At 42.1% G+C, this 25,035-nt stretch overlaps 1 protein-coding gene across 2 annotated transcripts; it reads right to left on the reverse strand.

Moving 5' to 3' along the window:
• Positions 1-1,584: 1,584 nt before the first annotated feature.
• LOC147617319 (uncharacterized) lies at positions 1,585-3,452 on the reverse strand. 2 transcript variants are annotated; one of them, XM_086776384.1, is made up of 3 exons: positions 3,000-3,344; positions 2,647-2,819; positions 1,585-2,468 (listed from the first exon to the last, which is right to left on the reverse strand). In XM_086776384.1, exons 2-3 carry the CDS (start codon positions 2,812-2,814, stop codon positions 1,872-1,874), a joined length of 765 nt encoding a protein of 254 aa, XP_086632510.1. In that variant the 5' UTR covers positions 2,815-2,819; positions 3,000-3,344; the 3' UTR covers positions 1,585-1,871. The 2 variants fall into 2 exon arrangements, with proteins under 2 accessions (XP_086632510.1, XP_086632509.1); XM_086776383.1 differs by having other exon boundaries at positions 2,647-3,452.
• Between the last annotated feature and the right edge of the window lie 21,583 nt (positions 3,453-25,035).

Consider the following 25,035-nt stretch of genomic DNA (forward strand, 5'->3'; position numbering starts at 1 on the left):
CCAGTAACTATCAAAGACAATAACAGATGCCCTTTTTTATCACTAGCCATGGTAGAAGATTATAGTTAACTAGACAAACAGGCCATGTACTCCATGATGAACTTCGTAGACCAAATGGATTCACTCCATCCATCGCTATTCTGAGTCGAATATGGCGAGCCTCCTCCTGAAAGGCTACCCACTTCTCTTCAATGTGCTTCCATGCAGAGGAATCTACAGGCACACACATAACACCATCCGTGGACCTAGTGTTACGATGCCAAGTCATCAATCCTACAATGGATTTGCACTTGAACATTATTTTAATCCGAGGGATGATGGAAAAGTGTCGTAAAAATTTTGTGGTCTTTCTCCTTGCACATCTTGTCTATATCTCAATGTACCACAATGCGGACATTGTACTACGTTGTTATATTCTTGTTGATAAAGAATAGAATAATTTGGACAAGCATGGTGTGTGTTGTAGTCCATGCCAATTGAGTGCAACATTGCTTTTGTGCTCGACTACGGTCCACTGGCATCTCATTATCTTCTAGCAATATTTGATGTTTCAATAAGCTATTACACAAAATAGTCAGGCTAAGAAAATGCATATTAAGGTACATAACTCACTAATTGCACATGATATCATCACTTACACATGATATTGTTGTTATTGTCTTGACGCCATGGGCTTGGAAGACGCCTTTGGCCTCTGCAGCTTCCTCAAGGGTAAACTCCATTGAAAACGCCACATGTGAGTCATCAAATTGCGTGATGCTCATGGCTTGCATGACCTTCATTTGTATATAACATGTACGATAAAGAATGAGGAGGCCTGCATTGTCAAAGTATGGCGGGAGCTCATCTCGTCAGAGAGATTGGTAAGCTGCATAAACAAACTCCCATCCTTGGTTGTGGAGGTAGGTGAGGGCTTCCGCTATCCGTTGGGGTGGATAGAGATAAGGGCAAAGACCATCCAGGATATGAGGTCTATCGGGTCATTTTGGTCAGTGGGTTGCCCAAAGCATATGAGGTGGGACCAACTCATGATTTTTGGTTGGAGAGGGCGGGTAGGAAGGTCAAAATTCATAGGGTAAGACCTTTTTTTGACCGGTATCTCTCCATTGACCACATTGGAATGGTAGGTTTGATTACTTTGGGAGGTACACCTTTCATATCTGTGTACTTCTAGGCAAAGCGATCTTGGATTTCTGTGAGTAGAGTGATGAGCTCAGTCTCTTCCTTGGTAGAGAGGTCATCCCCAATGTATATTGGCCTCAGGTGTTTACCAGAGCTTGCCAAGTTAATTTTCTATATCTCACTCTTTTAACTCTCTCTTCTAATATGTGGTAAAATATGATGGCCACAAAGTGACACGTGGGTAAATGATATGGCAAGGACAAGAATAGTGGAAATAATAGTCTAAAGATAGTAGAGTGTGATATAGTTCAAAGAAAGAGTACTTGCAGTTGTTTTTAAAAAAAACAACAGCTAAAAAATATGTCATTTTTGAGAACATATCCATGGGTGTGTGATCATGTAACTGGTTGGGGTGGCATGCGGACACCTGTCACCAGGGTGTGTGTACAGTGCAAGCATAGATGTAGAAACCTTTTTATATATTAAAAAACAAACAGCCCTTTGATTCAGCCCATTATCCAGTTCATGAGAATTAGAGGCAGCCACCCTGACCATACATCTAGACACCTCCCAAAAAAAAAAAAAAAAGCTTGAACAGGTATAGGCTTGATATTTAGGCCATTATCCATAACTTTAAACGCCATGAAACAACAGCGTTGAAACTGTGATGTGATCGGTCGTGATCCACCCACCTTCAATGCGTCCGTCGGTGGTGACAAAAACAGTGAAGGAGTGCAGGAATAAGCAGGCTATCTCGTGGAGAGGTCATCATCGGCTTCCAAACGAGACCTCTTGCTGGAATATTGGGGCTGGTGAAGAAGCACAGGGCTGCAGCATTTTGGGCAAGTGGGGCTCCTCTTCCTCAGCAAGACGTACATGAGGCAGTTGGGGCACATAGCAGTAGACATGGTGGACTCCTTTAACAGAGATACTGTGTTGATAGTCGAGTTATCATCAGCAGTAGAACTAGGGGTAGTTGGACGCCGAGTTTGTGGCCACTTCCAATTTTGGAGCGTGCTTTGTTTTACATTGGAGGAGGAAGACAGAGTCGAGAGCTTGCTTGATTCGTTTGAAGGTTTGCTCGCCGGATGTATTTTCTCGTCTGTCAATTTGAGGTCCAAGTCCAAGCACTTCACCATAGGAGAGCCTGCTGGCTCACCATCAGCTTTAGTACCAAGCTTTGCAAAAGCTGGCGTACTTGTGTACAGGCTCTTTCTGCTGTTGATGGCTTCATGATGAATGCTCATCTTCAAGACCTCAGCTACTGTTCTACTTGAAGTGTTCGCGGGCGCGTCATAAGAGCCCACATTGAACTCGGGCTTCTTCTTGATGAAGATTTTGCCAGACTGCAAGAAGAGTAAAAGCACATTAGTAGCTCTTGATAAAGGCCAACACGGCGGCAGGAAGACATATAGGCGTTTTAGAGCCCGGCAAGAGCAAGTATTTGCAAGCTACACGGTGAGGAGCGTTATGCCCGTGTGTGTGTGTGTGTGTGTGAGAGAGAGAGAGAGAGAGAGAGCATACCTCGAGATCCAAGCACCTCTCCCATCCTAAAGGGAGCGGTAATTTGATGTTGTGGTTTTGTAGCAGAGTGACATAAGTGCTTTTGCTCCTATAACTACTTGTGGCCGTGGATTCCATGATGAGTTGTGGCAAGCGAGACGAGTCTTGATCACCCCCCCAGCGCTCCATAGCAGCTGCAGAAGAAGAAGAAGAAGAAGAAGAAACAGCAGCAGTGGCCAGAGGCAAAAGCTGGGGCATCTTGCTATTGCTAGAGCGCAGCTTGTCGCTTGGTCTTTCCATGTTTTTGGCAGCCATAATATTTGCTAAATTAGAAGAGAATTTGAGAGAAGGAACGATTGGGAGAAGCAAAGCACCTTATTTTGAATAGACGACGATGATCAGCACAATCATGATTAAGAAGGCGTCACACAAGTAATACACCGAGAAAATCCTCTCCAGTGATCATGATCTCACGATCTAATTGATGAGACACAAGCCATTAATTCGTTTCTAGTGATCACTGATATCATCCACTGCTCATCTAAAATCACGATTAGTAAAGCTAGAAAACTCGCAACAATCGACTGTGCAGGTTGAGGGCGTGATCTACACAAACTTCAAATTAGCACAAGGAGAACCGAGGAGCCAGCAGGCGATTTTAAGGGATTCAACAGGGTGCGAAACAGTAAACGCAGTCGACGCTCGAGAAGGCACGCATTGAATGTGTATTGTGATTGCAAATCAATGAGGACCTTGCTTTCACGACACCCCTCCTTCCTCAGTGGCCAGTCCTCTTCAACGTTCACATGCATGCGGCACACGTCGACGATTATAAAACCCAATGAGCCGTAACTTGTTACACTACGTGTAGGCACTAAAAAGCATCCATACACTTAGGTTATAATTAGCCTCGAGTCCTTATTGTAAGCAGTTTTCATATACAAAAGTTTTCTCTCAACGTATCCTAACGTATCCTAAAAACTTGCTTTCCTTATTGTAAGCAGTTTTCATACAAAAGTTTTCTCTCAACGTATCCTAAAAACCTGCTTTCCTCAAAATTTTGTAGGTTTCTTTTCTAGAATTTGCAGATTTTGGGCTAATTTAAACTAAAGTACCCTAGAGTCTGAAGAATTTTTAAAATGAAAAGATAAAGCTTGCAAGTAATTAAAATGCAAAATAGTACAAGGTCCAATGCATATAGGAGCACTTACTGTAGGGTAAGGGGGCGAATAAAAGGACGGCCCCAAAGCACTGCCATTTCCCTTGTGATGTGAGGAAAAGGAAATATGACATTGAATCTAATATGCTTAAAATCATGATAAGGTGTCTTGGGGCTTGTGTTTCCACATATTGTGAATCAAAAATTTCAAAAGTCACCATGGGGATGCCATTGAAGAAAAAAAAACTAAGCATTTATTATATTATGTTTCCATGACCCACTAAGTGTTGTAAAGGGGCTCAAATTAATAGCCTAATAAGTATTTCTCTAGGATGTGATTTCAAAAGTTACAAGTCCGTTGAAAATGAATAATCAAAGCGTTTATTATATTATATTTCAATGACCCACAAGTGTTGCAAAGGGGGTAAAAATAACCTAACAAGTATTTTTTGAGGATGTGATTTGTCCACAATCATTAAATATGAGCTATTAAGCTCCAAATAAAGTAGGCTAAAACCATGGTTATGATGTTTCTAGTGTTTCACTTTCTAGCTATCGACGGGTGGATAAATGGTTACAAATTTGAAAGAAGAAAAACACAATGATAGATATGTAGCTTAACACAGCATGGATGAGCATGTTATTGATTTAAGTTGGCACATCATGGCTGGTGGAAACAATATTGGTGGCAAAGGAGCACACAATTGGAGTCACACAAGCATGTTTATGCATTTGTGCACACGCACAAAGGCAAGCATGCTTATAGAACACACATGTAGGCACGTGGGCATCCATACAAAATTCTATAAACATTAATGCACATGATTATATTTCATATTAATGTAGCCATAAATTTGATATTTTTATATAATATTACATTTAATACATAATCTAAATATTAGACAGAGCTTCTCTTCATAAAATATATATATTTATAGATATTATAAATTTGATTACTTAAGTGTATTGATACTAAAGTGTATTGATATCAATGACTACTAAAGATAGGCCTACAACAAACATATCACTTGTTTTCTTCTCTATGATGAATATAGTGCTAAGTTTTGAGCACTTTGTTCATGTGAGCTCAAGTTAATAATTGCCTTTTTATTTCAATTCAAACACCTAACGAGGTTAATCCAAATGGAACCATCATAAAATAAAACTGAGTTTATGTATTTTAAGGATATGTAACATATTATTTTACCATCAAACAAGGAATGTGATTATACATCTCATTTAATTCCTTCTTTTATGAATATGAGATTGTTTTCAATGATAATATTAGCAAATTTACAAAATTCCCAATTTTGAATATATTTAATATTGCCTAGTTTATAAGATAATATATTTAAGTTTTAGTATAAGCATTATCCTTAAGAGAAAAGTTCCAAAGTAAATTAGATTTCTAAATTCAATGACCTCTCACAATTTTTAAACACCCAAAGTATGTGTATTTCTCCTAGGTTGTGAATATTGTTGATTTTAATCATGCTGCTTCCAGTATGTCTCTACTAATCTCCTTCCTTGATATCCAACATACCAGTGCACCAATTTTATAAATTGTTGCTCTAATGTCATCGTTGAGGCAATCCTTGATGGCTATAGGAAGCACAAATTGCAACAATTTCTGCCAATCATGACTCTTTAAGCCACTAAGCTCATCTTCCTTTGTAAATGCTCCCTTCAAGCAATGCATGCATCTTGTAGGGATACTAAACTTACTAATGCACTTCTTTACATGCCGTTTCTCATCCTTTGTCATGACCCAAGGTGCTTTTGGTAGCTTTAACTTTCCATCTGCTCTATTTTGGACCCATAAGTGGTGCATGCGTTGAACCTCTTGTAAATTATCTCATTGTGCCTTTCTCTCCTTTGCTCCTGTGATGGTTTTCCAAAGCACCTCGGCTATAATCTTAAAAATGTGCATTGGGTCAAGACGATGGTTCACTAGAAGGTCATTCCAGTATGGAAGTTGATGGAAAATGGATAGACACTTCATTCTTGGAGGTGTATAGGTTGGATCCAGCTCCCATAAGGTCCTCTAATTAGTGCTCTTCCATATGCCAGGAGACCTCCCTAGAAATCCCTCACGGAAAGGACGGTCCACTAGGAGATACTTCTTGTTGCCCTTGTATACTATCTTCTTCATAGACTTTGAGTATTGAGCCTCAAGTTGCGGCCCACATAATGGACATCCATTATACCCTGACACTGAAAGCCCTGTAGAACATCAAAAAAGATTGTAGTAGGTAAGTTTGACTTAACATAATATGTTAACAAGCTACAATATTACATGAGCACTCTCCATACCCAGGCCAATCATGCATAGTCCACATAAGTATTCCTCTCAATGTTAGCACATGTTGTCCAAACCTCTTGGAAATATCATGAACTTCAATGCCCTCCCATAGAATACAAAGCTCCTTAACTAAAGGGGCTAAATACAAAGCTCCTTAACTAAAGGGGCTAAATACACATCCATGTTCTTCACCTTGTACTTTCCAGTAACTATCAAAGACAATAAAAGATGTCCTTTTTTTATTGCTAGCCATGGTGGAAGATTGTAGTTAACTAGACAAACAGGCTATGGTGGAAGATTATAGTTAACTAGACAAACAGGCCATGTACTCCATGATGAACTTGGTAGACCAAATGGATTCACTCCATCCCATCACTAGTTTGAGTTGAGTATGACAAGCCTCCTCCTAAAAGGCTACCCACTTCTCTCTTCAATGTGCTTCCATGCAGGGGAATCTACGGGCACACGCATAACACCATCCGTGGACCTTGTGTTATGGTGCCAAGTCATCAATCCTACAATGGATTTTTACTTGAACATTGTTTTAATCCAAGGGATGATGGAAAAGTGTCGTAAAAGTTTTGTGGTACCTTTTCTCCTTGCACATCTTGCCTATATCTCGATGTACCACAATGCGGACATTGTACTGTGTTGTTATATTCTTATCGAGATAAAGAATACAATCATTTGGACAAGCATGGTGTGTGTTGTAGTCCATGCCAATCGAGTGCAACATTGCTTTTGCTTTCGACTACGGTCCACTGGCATCTCATTATCTTCTGGCAATATTTGATATGTCAATAAGTTGTTACACAAAATATTTAGGCTAAGAAAATGCATATAAATGTACATAACTCACTAATTGCATATGATATCATCCCTTACACAAAAACTTTTGATACGCTCGTATCAGACCATCCAAAAATCGATGCAAGTTCAATATGGATAGGCAAGCGCGTAAATCAGACACATGTGCTCCACGATATAATGGAAGACAAGCAAGCCTGCGTAGCTGTTTCTCTTCTTGGGAAACGTATTCTACACCTCATGTGTTTTCTTCTACCCCTTCATGTTCCAAACCTCGATCTTTTGTTCCATCGTGTGAGGCATTTATTATGTCATCCATGTCATGTTCTAGTATTTTCTCCGAATCTGCCTCAAGTTCCTCAGGTGGTTGGATCACCTCATTTGTGGCTACTCTTGTTGGTCTCCATCGTCCAGGCCGGATATCCACTGGTTCGTCATTTTTGAAGCGCGCATTGCCACTAATTAGATGTTCCAATCGCTTCACCGAAAATATTCTCCATTTTTTTGTATGATCATTGCAAATTCATCGATATCGAGCCACTTGGTATTTGCAGCGAGTACATGGGCAAAGTGTCTTCTTCTCTAAATCAACAAAATTTGAGAGTGTGGCATCGTCCATGGTTTCCATATTGATTTGGAAAATGGAAACGAATGCTTATTTTTAGAGAGGAATCCTCCCTTAAGTATTTGTGGAGGGTGGTAGTCGGTGATAGGTAATTTGAAATGTCAGGGGCGTGGAAGATCTGGAAAGATTTTGAATTTGAATGAAAAGTAGCTACCGTCGAAAAAGCTGTTGAAATATCCATCGAAAAGAGCGTGGGAATTTTTTTTGACTCTTATTTCCACGCTCTTTCCCACGTATTTTTCAACACTTTTTTTCACTCTGATTTTGACGCTTTTTTCCACGCTTCTTTCGAGGCATATATCGATGGCACAGGTGAGTGTGTTTTGCTTGCTTGCTCACCAGGTATGCCTTCTTTTCCCTCACTCCCATTTCCTCTTGGTTACATGTACATGTGATGTAAAATGTCTGTGTGTGTAATTATGAGTAATTTTCTTGTTTTTTTGCTTTCTCATTTGATTTGCAGGTTCTTTCTCTCTCCCAAGCTCTTATCCATCTCCTTCTTTGCCTTGCCTCCCCTCCCCTCTTATCGGTGTGTTTGTGTTGAAGGTAAACCTCCTTGTGTATCCATGCTATTCACACTTTTAGGGTTTACTAATTCTTTTCTCAACTTTTTGTTTTGTTTTGTAGGTCTTCTAATCCTCTCTTTCAACTTCACCAAGAAAAGGTAAATGTTTTTCTCTATTTCTTCTCTTTTCGATTTTGTATGTATGCATTAGGTTCTTAGGGCTTTTGTATGTATGCATTACTAATCCTTTCCTCACCCTTTTGTTGGTTTTGTAGGTCTTCTAATCTTCTCTTTCAACATCACCAAAAAGAGGTAAGTGATTTCCTCTCTTTCCTCTATTTTTATCTACCAAAAAGAGGGGTTTAATTTTGTAGGTCATCTATGCATGCATTAAGCTCTATCTATGCATGCATTAAGCATGCATTAAGCTCTATCTATGGATGCATTAAGCTCTATGCTTAGAGCTTAATGCATGCATAGAGCTTGATCTATGCATGCATGCTTAATGCATAGTGCCGGGGTAGGGTTTAGTTTAGGGGGTGGTTGCAAGATGAGGTTATCTAGTTTCATGTCGTGGGCGCCCTTGGCTTTAGCTGGAAAACAGGTATTTTTTCAAGAAGAATAGCCAATCTCTCATAGTTAGCCAAGGAGTCTCACTTCAAGGTCTTCTAATGAAACATCATATGCAAAGTTGGGCACCTAAAACTATAATCTGATCGAATATCCAATAATTGCAAATCCCCTTTTCTTTGGGAACCAAGTTTGTATACAGGCCCTGTCCTAGGTTTAGACAGGTATAGTGAATGTGAGTAAATTGCCTATAACTTTTACATTATTACTCATATGATGTTCCCACTTTGCATATCACAAATACAAATAACATAGAGCTTAACTTGATTTATCGAGTAATTTTTGATGTGTTCTACTATTTTCTATATTATTTAAAAGATATTAGAATTGTTAAAAAACATACTATTTTATCCTCCCACCACATCTACCATTTAAAATGCTCAAATTGTATGGATCTAGTGATGATTAGATTGAAAAAGATTAGTATAATGTGGGTATAAGGTAAAATTACAAATCTAACGGTTGGATTTTTGTAGATTTACTTTGGAAAATTTATTATGACTGTTAGAGGCCCATTAAATCAATAGTAATTTAATTCTAGAAAATTAAATATTAAATTTTTCAATCTAAAAACTCAAGGGATCAATACTCTTGTTGCCATGAATTTATTAAAAAAAATTTAGCTTGATTTGAGCATGGGAAGGTCCATTTTCAATCCTCCTAAGTGAAAATTCCCATATTGTGTCCACTCTCCCCTTTTCAAGTCTAAAACCAATCCTAGTTAGGTTTGGAAATCTAGGCTTGGTAAACTTCACAGCTTAGGTTTCATTCCATGTGTGTGGCTTGGGTAGGCACAAACCTTATATATGCATGCCACTTTATGTCCAACGTGAGCATCGAGAGGATCCACATAAGCAGCTTGCCACCTCAGCCTGCCACCTCCACCCTCCATGTCAACATGGTCAACCTAGTTGACTCCCCACCTCATCATCCTAGTCATCATTAATGCCACATCATCTTGCCACCTTTGCATGCCACCTCGCACATGGTGACATGGCATGCCACATCATGGAATTGCCACATCAACCATAATAGTGCCACATGTCAAGAGAATGCCACGTGTCATGCACGCTTGTGACACGTGGCATCTCCTTCCCACCTCCCCTCTTTTTTCAAAAATATATTTTTGGAAAAGTTAATTTAGTAATTTAGAGAAATAGAATATAGAAATTTAAATAATAAAATATATGTAACTTATTAAATAAAAGAATTTAAAATCACTAATTTTAAAGGATTATATTTTGGGATTAGATCAATAAAAATATTATTAAAGATCATATTATTAATTTAAAAAAAATAAATTTTTTAATTTTATATTTCTTAAATTTTTTTATGTAGAATAAACCTTTGAAAAATTTTTAAAAAAAAATACTTTATTCAAAAAAAGCAATTATATAATTATAAAATAAAAGATATCTTTAAAGATATATTTATATATCTAGTAATGATAAATATTTAGACTTGTTACTAAATATTATAAATAATATTAATTTTTAAGTGGATAATAGTTTATCTTTAATTATCTTTATGTTTATCTTAGTTATCCAATCAATCTTAGATAGGAAATCCAATGAGATTTGAAGTGGATAACCTATTTTTTCTATATAATCACACATCTCTAGTACTATCCCACACTTATCTCTAGTACTATCCCATCATTGAGCCTTTATAATATTTTCTCTCTTAGCTTCCTTGAGAATGGGTTCTCAAAGTCGTAGGAGTCGGAAACGTGATAGGACTAGACTCCCCCCCATCCACCAAGTTCAAGAGGAGGAGAGGAGAAGGGTAGCTCGTGAGAGAAAGAGAGAGTGGAGAGCACGTCAATGAGCAACACCTTCCGTTGGCGATGATCCAAGCCTTGCTCCTCCTCTTCCACTTCCTCTCCCTTTGCCCTCTTCCCCCCAACTACCCCTTATGTTAGATAATCCACATGAACCCGCCCTTCTTGAGTCCTCTCTTCTACCCACCCCCCCTCCTTTGGGCGCCCTTTTTTGTGTGGATAGGAAAGAACTATCAAAGTCAGGGGCACATCGTCGTGCCCATGCAATCTTCCATTCCTATTTCAAAGACCTCACGTCTTCATCACAGGCATGTGTGCTTGATGCTTTGATTGATCTGCCCAACATGGCCAACTGCAGGGCGCTTTCCGACATTGGAGGTCGAAGAGAGAGGAGAGCTGGCATGGCGGTGCTACAAAGTGTTCGTCATTCCTATATAGTTAACAAGAAGAGGAACTTTGCAGACGCTTTGGCTGCTCGACGGGCTATTGTGGCAGCCATAAGTAGCTCCCAAATGAAGGGTAAGGTTAGTGCCACATCTCGCATCCTTTCCATAGCACCACACGCACTTAGAGTTGGGTCTATTAGGCGACAAAGTTTAGATGCCAATGAGGTTGGTGCTATGTGGGCGAGTAGTGGTCGTGTAGCTAGGCATGATCGCCTACTAGATGAAACCACTAGAACCTTGATAGAAAGTTTTTGGGAGGAGAATTGTCGTGCATCGCCAGTTTTCAAGAAAGCTTTGCGTAAGAGAGTGACAAGAGGAGTGTTCATTGAGCACGGTGCTTGCTTTCTTGAAATGACCCAAACTGAGTTGTATTCTCAGTTTGTGGCTTCGTATCCAGAGCTTAAAATTGGGCAAAGGTCATTTGAGGGGTGTAAGCCTTGGTTTGTGAGGTACTCACGTCAGCGTGACACATGTTGTTGTCGCTACCATGTTGAGTTCAAACTTTTTTATGATGTGTTCCGTTCTCTTAGTGGGCATAGAGAGTTGCCTTGTAGTCCACGTGATTTCATCCACTCTCTTTTGTGTGTACGCACGGAGGATGCCCAGTTCCATAGGATGCCTTGTGTGGAGAGTAATTGCACATCATGTGGTTCACTTGCACATCTACAGATGGTAGATCTTGATGCAAGTGACCAAGAGATAGTGGCATGGCAACGTTATGAGTATGTGACACACCAGCTCCAGAGTGGTGGACAGTCCAGGAAGTTGCAGCTCGTGGACAAACATACACCACGTTGTCACTTCACAGCCACATTTAGGGAGCAGATCTACCCCTACATACGGCACAGTCATTGTGCCAAGTGGCAGGATCGTCAGTTCCGAGCATGCCTAGCAGAGTTTCCTATTGGTGTGGTCGTCTCTGTGATTGATTTTGCAGAGAACTACACTTTCACACCTTTTCAGGAGATACAATCTGAGTATTACTTCTCAGAGCAGGTAATGGTTATATTTTGTAATATTTGTTTTATGTTTGAGCTACATTACTTAATTGATTTTTTGTGTCCTAAATGTATGTATTGCTTACCTCACCAGGTTGCTATTTTGGTCCACATTAGCTATCGACATGCAGAGGCTCATGTAGATGGGATAGCGAGTACCCCCGAGACCCGTGTCATTATTCGAGAGTATCATTTCTATATCAGTGATGATCGTTCACATGATGCACATTTTGTGCAACACTGTTTTCGTCTCCATGACGATTTTTTAGGAGATTGTGGGATCAGACATGTCCAGCGATGGGTTTGGTCGGATGGTTGTGGCGCACAGTTCAAGTCATCACGTCAATTCTATTGGCTCTACAGGTAGTACTTATGGCTTTCTTACATTTACAATTAAACTAAATTCACTAGAACATCTTAAAGAAAACAATAACTAAGACTATCTTTTATGGATTTATAGGTGGCATGTGCAGTCTAGTATCCCAGTGATTTGGTCATTCTTTGAGACTGGTCATGGGAAGGGAGAGCATGATGGTGCGGGCGCGTGTGTGAAACGTGCCTTGAGGCATCATCAGCTGCGACGACAAGATGCTCAGCGGTTCAGAGATGCGGGCCACGTAGTCAAGTGGTGCTCCCAACATTTGTGTGGGAGTGCAGCATCATCGTACCCCAAACGTGATGCTCGGATTGTCAGGAGATTTTTTTGGCATGTGGATGGTGGCATGATTGACCGTAGAGCCTCCCATGATTGTGACACAGTACTTGGCACCTTGGCCTTACATTCCATCAGGAGTACGTGCATGGCGGCCCCCACGATTTACACACGACGGTTTGCATACTTCTGTGGAGCATGTATGGATGGCGATTGGTCACATTGTGCCTCGAGAGGATGGGCAGATGCATGGATACAGACATTCCTCTCCCCCGAGCATCCTTCACATCCAGTGGTGTCTGATGAGCACACAGGTCCTACGTTCATGGTCAGTTATGATGACCTGACAGATTTGCTACAGGAGGGTGATGTATTTGCTGTTATTGCTAGTGAGGGAAATAGCGAGGGAGTAGACTACTATCTGATGAGTTGCACTAGGCCAAAGTGCATGCTTGACCAGGATACAGTGGATGATCATGGGTTTTCTTATAACGCCCATAGCATGATTGTGGCAGGCCGGTTCTACCAGCAGATTCGACTTCATCGGAGTCTTGAGTTCCAGTAGTGGAAGTGGGAGTTAGAGGCATTTCAGTTCTCTCATCTAGTGGTTGCTACAAGGCTCACTCTTGTTCGAGTACAGAGCCGAAAACACAGTTCTCACCCTCGTTTTCGGCTTCGAGTGGATGACCATGAGAGCATTCTAGAGCAGTTGAGAGCTAGAGAGGGTGTTGCTGACTAGATCTCTATCTTGATAGTGACTAAACTCAGACTAGCTGGGTTAGCTCACTTACATTGTACTTAGATTTTTGGGCAGTGACTAACCTCAGACTAGCTGGGGTAGCTCATTTTCATTCTGATGTACTTATTTGATGTTTATATCATTATGAGTTTTCTCATTATTGAGTATCATTACATTTTAGTTGATGTTCTTGATTTTATTATATTTTTTAACACTTTGGCTATCATATTGTTTGTTGAAAATCTCCATGCCATCGTACCCAAACATGCTCTGATGGGGACCGAACTTTGCAAGCATGGGGAGGGGACCCACCCCCACATGCTTGCAAAGTTTGGTCCCTATCAGAGCATGTTTGGATTGGTAATTAGCGCCCAGTCCGGATTTTTCAAGTCTCTTGGTGCTCAAGAGGCCATTGAAAATCCAGGCCTTCCCCATACCATCGCACCCAAACATGCTCCGATGGGGACCAAACTTTGCAAGCATGGGGGGGGGGCCCACCCCCACATGCTTGCAAAGTTTGGTCACAATCAGAGCATGTTTGGATTGGTAATTAGCGCCCAGTCCGGATTTTTCAAGTCTCTTGGTGCTTAAGAGGCCATGGAAAATCCGGGCCTTCCCCATACCATCGTACCCAAACATGCTCTGATTGTGACCAAACTTTGCAAGCATGTGGGGGGGACCCACCCCCACATGCTTGCAAAGTTTGGTCACAATCAGAGCATGTTTGGATTGGTAATTAGCGCCCAGTGCGGGTTTTTGAAGTCTCTTGGTGCTTAAGAGGCCATGGAAAATCCGGGCCTTCCCCATACCATCGTACCCAAACATGCTCCGATGGGGACCAAACTTTGCAAGCATGTGGGGGTGGTCACCCCCACATGCTTGCAAAGTTTGGTCCCCATCAGAGCATGTTTGGATTGGTAATTAGCGCCCAGTCCGGATTTTTCAAGTCTCTTGGTGCTCAAGAGGCCATGGAAAATCCAGGCCTTCCCCATACCATCGCACCCAAACATGCTCCGATGGGGACCAAACTTTGCAAGAATTGGGGGGACCCACTCCCACATGCTTGCAAAGTTTGGTCACAATCAGAGCATGTTTGGATTAGCGCCCAGTCCGGATTTTTCAAGTCTCTTGGTGCTTAAGAGGCCATGGAAAATCCGGGCCTTCCCCATACCATCGTACCCAAACATGTTCTGATTGTGACCAAACTTTGCAAGCATATGGGGGGGATCCACCCCCACATGCTTGCAAAGTTTGGTCCCCATCGGAGCATGTTTGGGTACGATGGTATGTGGAAGGCCCGGATTTTCCATGGCCTCTTAAGCACCAAGAGACTTGAAAAACCCGCACTGGGCGCTAATTACCAATCCAAACATGCTCTGATTGTGACCAAACTTTGCAAACATGTGGGGGGGACCCACCCCCACATGCTTGCAAAGTTTGGTCCCCATCAGAGTATGTTTGGGTACGATGGTATGGGGAAGGCCCGGATTTTCCATGGCCTCTTAAGCACCAAGAGACTTGAAAAATCCGGACTGGGCGCTAATCATCAATCCAAACATGCTCTGATTGTGACCAAACTTTGCAAGCATGTGGGGGTGGCCCCCCCCCACATGCTTGCAAAGTTTGGTCCCCATCGGAGCATGTTTGGGTGCGATGGTATGGGGAAGGCCCGGATTTTCCATGGCCTCGAGCACCAAGAGACTTCAAAAACCCGCACTGGGCGCTAATTACCAATCCAAACATGCTCTGATTGTGACCAAACTTTGCAAGCATGTGGAGGTGGGTGCCCCCCCCATGCTTGCAAAGTTTGGTCCCTATCGGAGCATGTTTAGGTACGATGGTATGGGGAAGGCCCGGATTTTCCATGGCCTCTTAAGCACCAAGAGACTTGAAAAACCCGCACTGGGTGCTAATTACCAATCCAAACATGCTCTGATTGTGACCAAACTTTGCAAGCATGTGGGGGGGACCCACCCCCACATGCTTGGAAATTCTGGTCCCCATCGGAGCATGTTTGGGTACGATGGTATGGGGAAGGCCCGGATTTTCCATGGCCTCTTAAGCACCAAGAGACTTGAAAAATCTGGACTGGGCGCTAATTACCAATCCAAACATGCTCTGATGGGGACCAAACTTTGCAAGCATGTGGGGGGGACCCACCCCCACATGCTTGCAAAGTTTGGTCTCCATCGGAGCATGTTTGGGTACGATGGTATGGAGAAGGCCCGGATTTTCCATGGCCTCTTAAGCACCAAGAGACTTCAAAAACCCGCACTGGGCGCTAATTACCAATCCAAACATGCTCTGATTGTGACCAAACTTTGCAAGCATGTGGGGGTGGGTGCCCTCCCCATGCTTGCAAAGTTTGGTCCCCATTAGAGCATGTTTGGGTACGATGGCATGGAGATTTTCAACAAACAATATGATAGCCAAAGTGTTAAAAAATATAATAAAATCAAGAACATCAACTAAAATGTAATGATACTCAATAATGAAAAAACTCATAATGATATAAACATCAAATAAGTACATCAGAATGAAAATGAGCTACCCCAGCTAGTCTGAGGTTAGTCACTGCCCAAAAATCTAAGTACAATGTAAGTGAGCTAACCGAGCTAGTCTGAGTTTAGTCACTATCAACAGCAACCCAATCAAAATCGTCATCTCTAACTGGTCGACGTGCGCGTCGAGGCTGCTGTGCACGTCGAGGAGGCTGTGCCGGCTGCGGGGGTCGTCGAATGTCTGCGGGGAGGTCTGCCTCAAAGGCAGGATCGTGAGCTGGTGCCGGTGTACTCGGGAGCTCACGAGTCCCGAAAGCTACTATGGCTCTCTCTCTCTCTCTCTCTACGTCGTGCTAATGCAAGACGCCTCTGTCTGTAAACCCAAAATCTATAATCTGCAATGGTACGTGTCTGCCACTCTGCTCGTGTAAGCTCCTCTGCTGTAAGGACACGCTGCTCATGAGAAGCAGCACTGCTGCTAGCACCATCACCCGAGGTGCCTAGGGCCAGCACCACCCACACGCTCATATGCTGTGACCTGGCTCTCATGTAGGACTCTCTGGTAAGCATCGAACTCATGTGAGCTCCACTCTATCTCAGGAGAGACAGAAGAAGCTCGTAGGCTAAGTCACCTACTTTCTTTGTGTGATCAGATATGGCCCACAATATCTGGGGGATAACTTCTTGTACTTCCCAAGAGATAAAGAACTTCTTTTGGGCCGTACTCGAATGAAGACCATATCTGCTTCTTTGAATTCTCTGTTTGTCCTCTTCTTATCTGCATATTGCTTCTGTCTATCTTGGGTAGCTTTTATATCCTTACGAATTGCCTACATCTGCTGCTCCATGTCGTCAAGCATCTGTCTGGACATCTCAACCCTAATCAATGGGTCGGACCTGTTGAGATTCAAGCTCGATGTCAGTGTGAGCCAGCTATGCTATGTGTTGGCATGTTAGGTAGGAACATGTGTGAGACATAAATGACCGCATCCAGCTGGTCAAAGGGTGTGGACATTAGCTAGGGTTAGATGTGTGTGGACACAACTCATAGTGTGTTGTGTGTATTATGGATTATGGCTTTATGCATTGTGTGAGAAGGGAGATGGCTTCTCTCTATGGTTAGGGTTTGCTCTTGTGTGTGTGTCTCCTCTCCCTCTATCGTTTTTGCAACATGGTATCAGAGCCTTGTGCTCTCTATTAGGGTTTATGAGTGAGTGAGAGAAGAGGGAGAAGAAGCTATGAAGAAAAGCTGTGAAGCTTGCCATTGAAGCTGTGAAGCTTGGAACACACCGATTTCTATCAGATCTGAGAGCTTGGCCTACCGGGTAAGGTATTCTAAACATCCTTGAGCGGATTGCAGGTGATTGAGGCAAAAACAAAGCAAATTAGAGCAACTCAAAGCAAAGAAAAATTTTGGTTTTTGGAAGCTTTCCATCAAAGCTTGGAAGCGGTGATGTATGGTGGAAATTGATGTAAATTTAGCAAAGACACATGTATCTGACAAAGAGGAATGTATTGGCAACTCCTATGTAAGCCTTAAACTGATTTTGGAGCAATTTACATGCATTTGAATGAGTGAAAAATTCTGGTTTTTGAGCTCTCACAAAACAGAGAAAAGGAGGTCAAATTTTGATACATTTAGAGCATGTTTTTGGCAAAAATCAAAGCATTGACTGGTTGCACACATACCTAGGTGTGTTGGGGACTCAAACCCATCATCAATTAGTACTACAATCACTCACAAAACCCTCAGGAGCAGGCGGCACATTCTGGACAGAGAAACAGGATAGTTTTTTGACATTTTTGATACGAGGAGGTCGATTACAACTTGGGTGCTTGAAATATTTCATAATTGGTTTAGCAATTAGTTACTACATACACTTGAGAAGAGGGCTACATGATTGGATTGATCAATTATCATCAATTGAGATGGAAATGAGCTGATTAAAAAGCCTGTCTACTGGTTGCAGAGAAACAGAGTGAGTTTAATCGAGTAATTACTCTTTGGTCTTAAACAATTGGACTAATTCCTCTTACATGGAGTTAGTGGACATCATTACTAAGCTAATGAATACCTGATTGCTCAATTTGGACAAAGATTGAAGAAATTAGAGCAAAATTACTACTGGTTTTATTGGTTTTTCTTGTTTTTCCCAAAACAGATTAAGAGGTTTGACAAAATTGATATGTACAGATGTCAGATGGTGTTGATACTCAACATTGAGGTTGTTTAGGTGTCAATGCAAGTTACCCATACTTGATTGAACCACTACATTGTAATTTGGAGCCTTGGAAAGCGCATCAAATCAGGGTATCTCGGACTGCGTGAGCCAGTTCATTTTGGATGCATACAGGTTGATTTTTTGCATCAAATTTGAAGATTGTTAGCTACTTTGGAGTACCTGGAACACTCATTGGAGTGTGGTTGAGCTGAGGAAGGCTCGTTTACAGATTTGAAGTGTGCGGAAGGTTTATGCATTGAGCAAATATGTCGGATAATCCAGTACAGATTGTTGGTGAAAAGCTGGATAGGAAGAACTTCCAAGCATGGAAGTACAGGATCAAAAGTTTTCTAAAGGAAAAAGGTTTTTGGAATCTCATTTACAGGTGCTGAGCCAGAGCCTGAACTACCCCGACAACCTACACAGCAGCAGGTTATCGCTCATAAGCAATGGTCAGAAAGAGCATTCAAAGTGTTGCATTATCTGTCTATATGTATTTCGGATGCTATGCTCATACACATATATGATGCTGAGAATCCCAAGGATGCATGGGATACATTGGTGAAATTGTTTGATACAGACAAGAGTGCTCGCAAGTCTCAGTTGCGACAACAAATACATAATGTGAAGCAGAATAGAAGGAGCATACATAATTATGTGCAAGAAATAAAGAAGTTTGCAGATGCATTAGCAACAATAAATGCCCCCATGCCTGATGATGATTTGGTGGACATTACCTTGCGTGGTCTTGGCAAGGAGTATAAATCTTTTGATACATCCATCTTGGTTCGGAGTATAGGTTTACCAGACTGTGATGAGTTGGTTTCGCTCTTGCTTGTTGAGGAAATCAAACTCAGTGATTCATTTCAGGATGCATCTACTAGCCATGATGATAATGGTAGAAATCAGGCTTTCTATTCCCAAAGAGTTTTTAGAGGCAGGGGGAGATTCACATCATGTGGCCGTGGTAATGGTCATGGATGGCAGGATAGGTCACCACCACAACAGAATTTTTAGCCTTCATATGGTGCTAGAGGTGGTCGTGGATATACACCTCAAAGAGGCAGAGGTAATCCTCATGGTAGAGGATGTTGGCAAGGCCAACAAACATCTATGCAAGATGTGGAATGCCATTACTATGGGAAATATGGTCATATGGCACGTGATTGTTTTCGCAAACAGAATGATTTGAGAGGGGGAAGAGCATAACATCGTGGAAATTATGCACAACATGGTGGTGGAAATTATGCATCAAGCAGTAATGATGGCACTGCCCATGAAACATGTTGTTGGATCTATGATGACAAATGCTGAGAATGATGACACTTGGTATATGAACTCTGGAGCATCAAACCATATGACTTGTCATGGTGAATGGTTTGAGCATATGAAGCCTATGGATGTGAAAGGCTATGTGGAAACAGGAGATGATACTCAGCATGTCATTACACATGTTGGTGGAAGTGTACCATTGGTTATGCACAATGGTTAAACAAAATCTATGTCAGATGTATTGTATGTGCCTTCTATCACAAAAAGCTTGGCCTCAGTTGGTCAAATGGTGGAACAGGGATTACAGGTTCGTTTCAACGAGCATGGTTGCTTCATTGAGGATTTCAAACATGGATGTAGAGTCATTGCTAAAGGCAAGAAAGAAGGCAGGTTGTTTAAACTGGATGCTGGAATTCCTGAGTTAAAATCAGCCATGTTCTCTAAAAGCAGAAATGTGGTACATGACATTGATATGTGGCATAAGAGAATTGGACATGTCAATATACAAAGGTTAAAGAACATGCAGGCAAGAGGCATTGTTAGTGGGCTGCCTAGATTCAAGTATGATGGGAATATGCATGTTTGTGAAGCCTATCAGTTTGGAAAGCAAAAAGCAAGGTTGCGGTTTCCTAGAGAAGGCGACATGAGTAGCAGGCCACTTGAGATAGTACATAGCGATGTATGGGGTCCTGCACAAAACCCATCTATCAAAGGCAGTTTATACTATGTGACATTCATTGATGATTTCAGCAGGATGACATGGATATACTTTCTCAGAGAGAAAAGTGAAGTATTGGAAAAGTTCATGGATTTCAAAGCTTTTGCAGAGAAGCAATATGGCTGTTGGATTACATGTTTGAGGACAGATGGAGGTGGTGAATACACCTCAAATGTTTTTGAGCATTTCTTGAGAAAGCATGGTATAAGAAGACAATTGACTTGCAGGTATACACCTCAGCAAAATGGTGTGGCTGAGAGAAAGAATAGAGTCATATGTGAAGTGGCCAGGGCAATGCTCAATGAAAAGAGCATGCCAGATTATTATTGGGCAGAAGCTTGTGCTACCGCCGCAGTGTATATACTGAACAAAACACCTACAATAGCCATACATGGAAGTATGCCAGAGATGCGGCTTACAGGTTATAGGCCAGACATTGGACACCTCAAAGTTTTTGGATGCATAGCTTATATACATGTGCCTGATGAAAGAAGAAGGAAGTTGGATCCTAAGGCAGAAAAGTGTGTATTTGTTGGTTATGCACAGGATCGTAAGACATACAAATGTTATAATCCACAAACTAGACAAGTGGTTATTGTCGGGAGGCTAGGAAAAGGAGAAATGCCTCTATAGCTACCTACCCACTAGCAGCCTTGGAAAACACAACAAACACAAGGGGCACCACCAGCACGATGCTGGAAACAGAAATCTCTCAAAACATCACACAGAGATACCTCAAAACTCTGTACTCCACAAGATAATCAAAGACCACACACTTATTCACAATAATGTAAAAAAAGTCCCTCTTTCACAATTCAGCTGACTCCACTCGGTTTCCTTCACTCCCTTCACCTAGTAGCCAACACTCTCGCTATCGACTGTGCCAGTTCGCCAGCCCTCTGTCTCTGCAGCAGCGCTGCACCAACTTCACCACCAAAAAAAACGGCTCCAGCTTGTCGCCCACCAGCTTTTCTTCCCAGGGCCAACGCAACCCTTCTCTTCTGTGTGTGAGAGGCGGCTTTGCTCTGCTGCGCTGCAGTTGTGCCAACCACACCAAAAAAAACGGCCACCTTCTCTCTTCAGAGGACGCCCCACCAGCTACCCTCGACTTCTGCAGCCCGTCTCTCTGTGTGTCACAACCAGTAGCTACGCCAGCACCAGAGCCTCTGCAGCTCTCTTCGCTCATCAGCCTCTCTCGCTCTGCACACGCTGTCCACCAGCGCTTCACCAAGGGGACTTCACCAAGGCCGTCGTCGCTAGCCCTCCAACGCGCTGTCCTAGGCGGCTCCCTCTGCAGGTGGTCCACCTCTCGGCGGCCTCAAACCCAGAGCCCATCGACGTTGCCAGCCATCTAATGCGCCTGCAGAAGCAGCTGACCCAAGGTGCTCTCCACACTGTCACTAGCCCTCTCTCTGCTGCATCGCGGTTGTGCCAGCCACCCTCCGTCTGGCTCCACTCCAGCCCCTCTCTCACAAGGCAACAACCACACTGTCTGTTTGCTCTCCACGATCCCAAAGAGTCTCACTTCCCACCTAGCTCTCCCACGCTGGTGAGAGAAGCATCTCCTGGTACAAGGCAGCCACTTTTCACTTGCTGCAGCTCTTCGCCAACCCTCTAGAGTCTTCTTTCACGCTGGCGAGGGAGCTGGCAGTTGAGCAAATGACCACGTGGCTATTTCACTGCTAGCCACGTTGATATTATTTTTTATTATTTTAAAGCTTAGAAAATGGCCACCATGCTTAGAGCCTTTCATTTCACACCAAATTCAATGCGACATTGGCCCCTTCCACTATTAATTGCCCATGCTTCCATGTATACCTTCAAATACGGTCTTCCAATACCCATTCCATTTAAAGGATACGCACACATATAAAGCAGCCGAATAGCTGATACCACCTCTAGCAGACCACACTCCAGACAAACTTGCACAAGCTTATAGCAAAACCATTCAGTCTGTACATCTGCCAAGGCATTCCAGGGCAAAACTCTTCACACGCCATGCATTCCATATGTACACAAGCCCAAAACAACTTTCAGATTTTTGCCTGACATACTTTGCCAACCCCCCAGCCTGCTAGAGCATTCATGCTCAGCAGAAAACAAGAACTTGCATTCATATTCCTGGATCAAATGGCCAAAGTTGTATCACCCAACTTAACATCATAGCATACCACATCCACCCACCTGGGTCAAAGAGCATCCTTTTAAATTGACCATGCCAGCATAAAGGCTCTTGAAAGAACAAGGACTGATCAATACACTGCCACCACTTGAGAAGATAAGCACCCTCAACATCTGCATGCAAACCATGTCCAAAACGCATAGACCACCATTCAACTTTAACATCCAAGAGTACCTGTTTTGACCATATATCCATCTTTTTCATTGAAAGTTTCTCCTTTATCACCACACCATTCTCACCCATAGCAGCTAAAAACCCCTTTGTAACATCCTCATCACACATCCTGTCCTCTTTGTCCAAAACTTTGGTCGATTCTTACTTCAAAGCATCACATAAGCAAGAAAAGTCATGTATTGGCTTTTTATTAGTATACAAGACACCATGATTGGGCATATATGCCAAGTCACCTAAGGAGGTATGGGACACCTTGGTGAAGCTGTATGAAACTAACACCACCAAGGCATGAAAGATTTAATTGAAGAATGAGATTCATACTATGGAGAAGAAGAATATGCCTGTGAATGATTATTCTTTGAAGATCAAGGGCATTATGTAATCCCTTGCATCAATTGGTGTTTCTGTTGATGATGATGATAAGGTGAAAGTGTGTCTACATGGTCTCGGGCCGCCACAATACAAGACATTCAAGACATGTATTTAGACTCGAGAGAAGATTCCCAACTTCACAGATTTAGTGTCAATTCTAATCATTGAAGAGAAGAACTTGGGTGAAGATCAACAGTCTTCACAAAAGAAAAACAGTTCAGAGTAGTAGGCCTTCTACACAAAGTATCGATAGAGGACGACGATAGAGGACGAGGTAGAGGTTGTGGATCTTGCCAAGGTGGTAGCCGAACAGGTAATCAAAATTATGGTCAGCAACAGTCCTAGGATTCACAACAACAACACATAGGTGGAAGAGGCCAGTTTAGAGGCAGGGAGACTCAAAGAGGTCGTGGTAATTTGGCAAAGGCAGCATAATGATGCATGAGGGTGTTTTTACTATGGTAAGCCTGGACATGTGCAAGCAGATTGCTATAAGAAGTAGAGTGACATGCGAAATGAAAAAGTGCAACAAAACAACTATGTATCCTCTAACAGAAATAATGAGTACAATGAGAGGTTGTTTGTTATGTAACATGTGGTTAATGTTGTGTCTCGAAATGATGTAGAAACATGTAAAGATGATGTATGGTATGTTGAAAGTCATGGTGAGTGATTCAAGGAAATGAAGAGTCTTGAGACCAGATTTTGTTAAAACAGGTATGACACTGCTCATCCGATTGCCCATGTTGGGGATGTGCCATTGTCCATGCAGGATGGTAAGGAAGTAACTTGCAGATGTACTTCATGTTTCGAACATTACAAAGAATCTAGTTTCTATTGGCCAGATGATCCTAGTTGAGGGCCCAGGCTAGTGCGGTGAACTAGCCCACCCTAGTGCGTAGACATCCCTCTGAGGGGGGCGGGAGGATCGAGCGACGAAGCCTGAGAGAGCGACAGTGTATGGTCCCATAGGGTTTTGCCCAGCATGCAGAGGCTGGAAGGTCGAATTCTAGATCATCGGCAGTATAAAGGAAAAGAATAAGAGAGCCGGTTTGGCTTGTATGGCATTAGGGAAAAAGGGAGCTCATTTTGGGGCCTTTTACGGTTTGGAAAAATAAGCTCTCAACCAATCAACAGAGGGCCAACGTAACGTTGGAAATTCACAAAAATAAGAGAAAATAGATAAAAGAAACAATACTTTATGTAGGTACAAGCGTGCTACATTAATGTGGAGATTGGTTTTTTATTCTCACAAGATCTTTGGACATGAAGATAGAATCTACTCTGACATTTTCTCTGACAAGGGCCTTCCCACTTCCACCTTCCTTTGAACTTTGAAATGTTGTGCTGCCTTTCCTTCGAAAGGTCTACCATTCTACACCACTGCCTCATTGTGCAGCAGCCTCTTCTTTTTCAAAACTGCTCCCTTGATCCTGTTTGGCGGCTTAGAGTAAGATGTTTCTTGTCAACTGTCTGTCTGCCCACTTTCTCTTTCTTGAAACTTCACTTTGTTATCTTGTTTACATTACTTTGCTATTGTTACAGATTCACAAGGTCTCCATGGTGAATAAAAACTATGGTCGTTCTTGTGGAAGACGCTTTGTGGATGATAATGCTATGAAGGCATAATTATACCACACATCATTACCCCGTCGACTTGCTTCTTCTATTTCTTCGGTAGAGAATTCAAGTACAGTCAAAATGGAAGGAACTTGGGAAAGGTTTAGTGTTTCGAGCATGGGTGCTCATGCAACCTAGCAAAAGAAAGAGACCCCAGACAAAAAACATTTTCTTGGCGTCATGGAAGGGAAGAGTACGAGATTTTAAAATCACCAGAGGGAAGATATCGGTGAAAGAAGTTTTGATTAAGCATGTGTACATGCATAAAGAACTTGTCTTGCGAGACTATCCAAATGATCTTCCGCAACACAGGCCTAATTGTATATTTTTCTATTGTGGTTTTGTTCTTTATGAGGTGTATGGATTTTTAAGATGAAGCTTTCTTTCTTTGCTTATTGACATTCTTGTGTTATTTTATTTCAGATTTATACCCTTCATCGTATGAGACATGGCAAAACATCGATTGTATTCTGGGATTTATAGATGTTTTGCATGGATCGATAGGAGAACAACAATACCAAGGTCGATGTGCAACAGAGCTAGCTCAATCGGGTATATTTTTTACTGATCATTTTTATCGGTTGGCTGGACAATGCTAACACACATGGTGTGTTAAGAAAACAAGATCATCTGACTTATCCTAGTCTCATTAAGCACTGCTATTAGTTTACTTTACCCTATTGATTCATATTGCTTTTTTGCAGGT

This window comes from Cibotium barometz, chromosome 37 (genome assembly GCF_041138505.1).
Source record: "Cibotium barometz isolate CiBa-2024 chromosome 37, ASM4113850v1, whole genome shotgun sequence".
Lineage (NCBI taxonomy): Eukaryota > Viridiplantae > Streptophyta > Polypodiopsida > Cyatheales > Cibotiaceae > Cibotium > Cibotium barometz.

What these genes read in the sequence shown, in the direction of transcription:
- LOC147617319 (XM_086776383.1), bottom strand. Translation starts at nt 2,940, where the DNA reads ATGGCTGCCAAAAACATGGAAAGACCAAGCGACAAGCTGCGCTCTAGC. An exon ending in AGAGGTGCTTGGATCTCGAG is followed by an intron (nt 2,469 to 2,646) that starts GTATGCTCTCTC and finishes CTCTTCTTGCAG; the next exon opens with TCTGGCAAAATCTTCATCAA.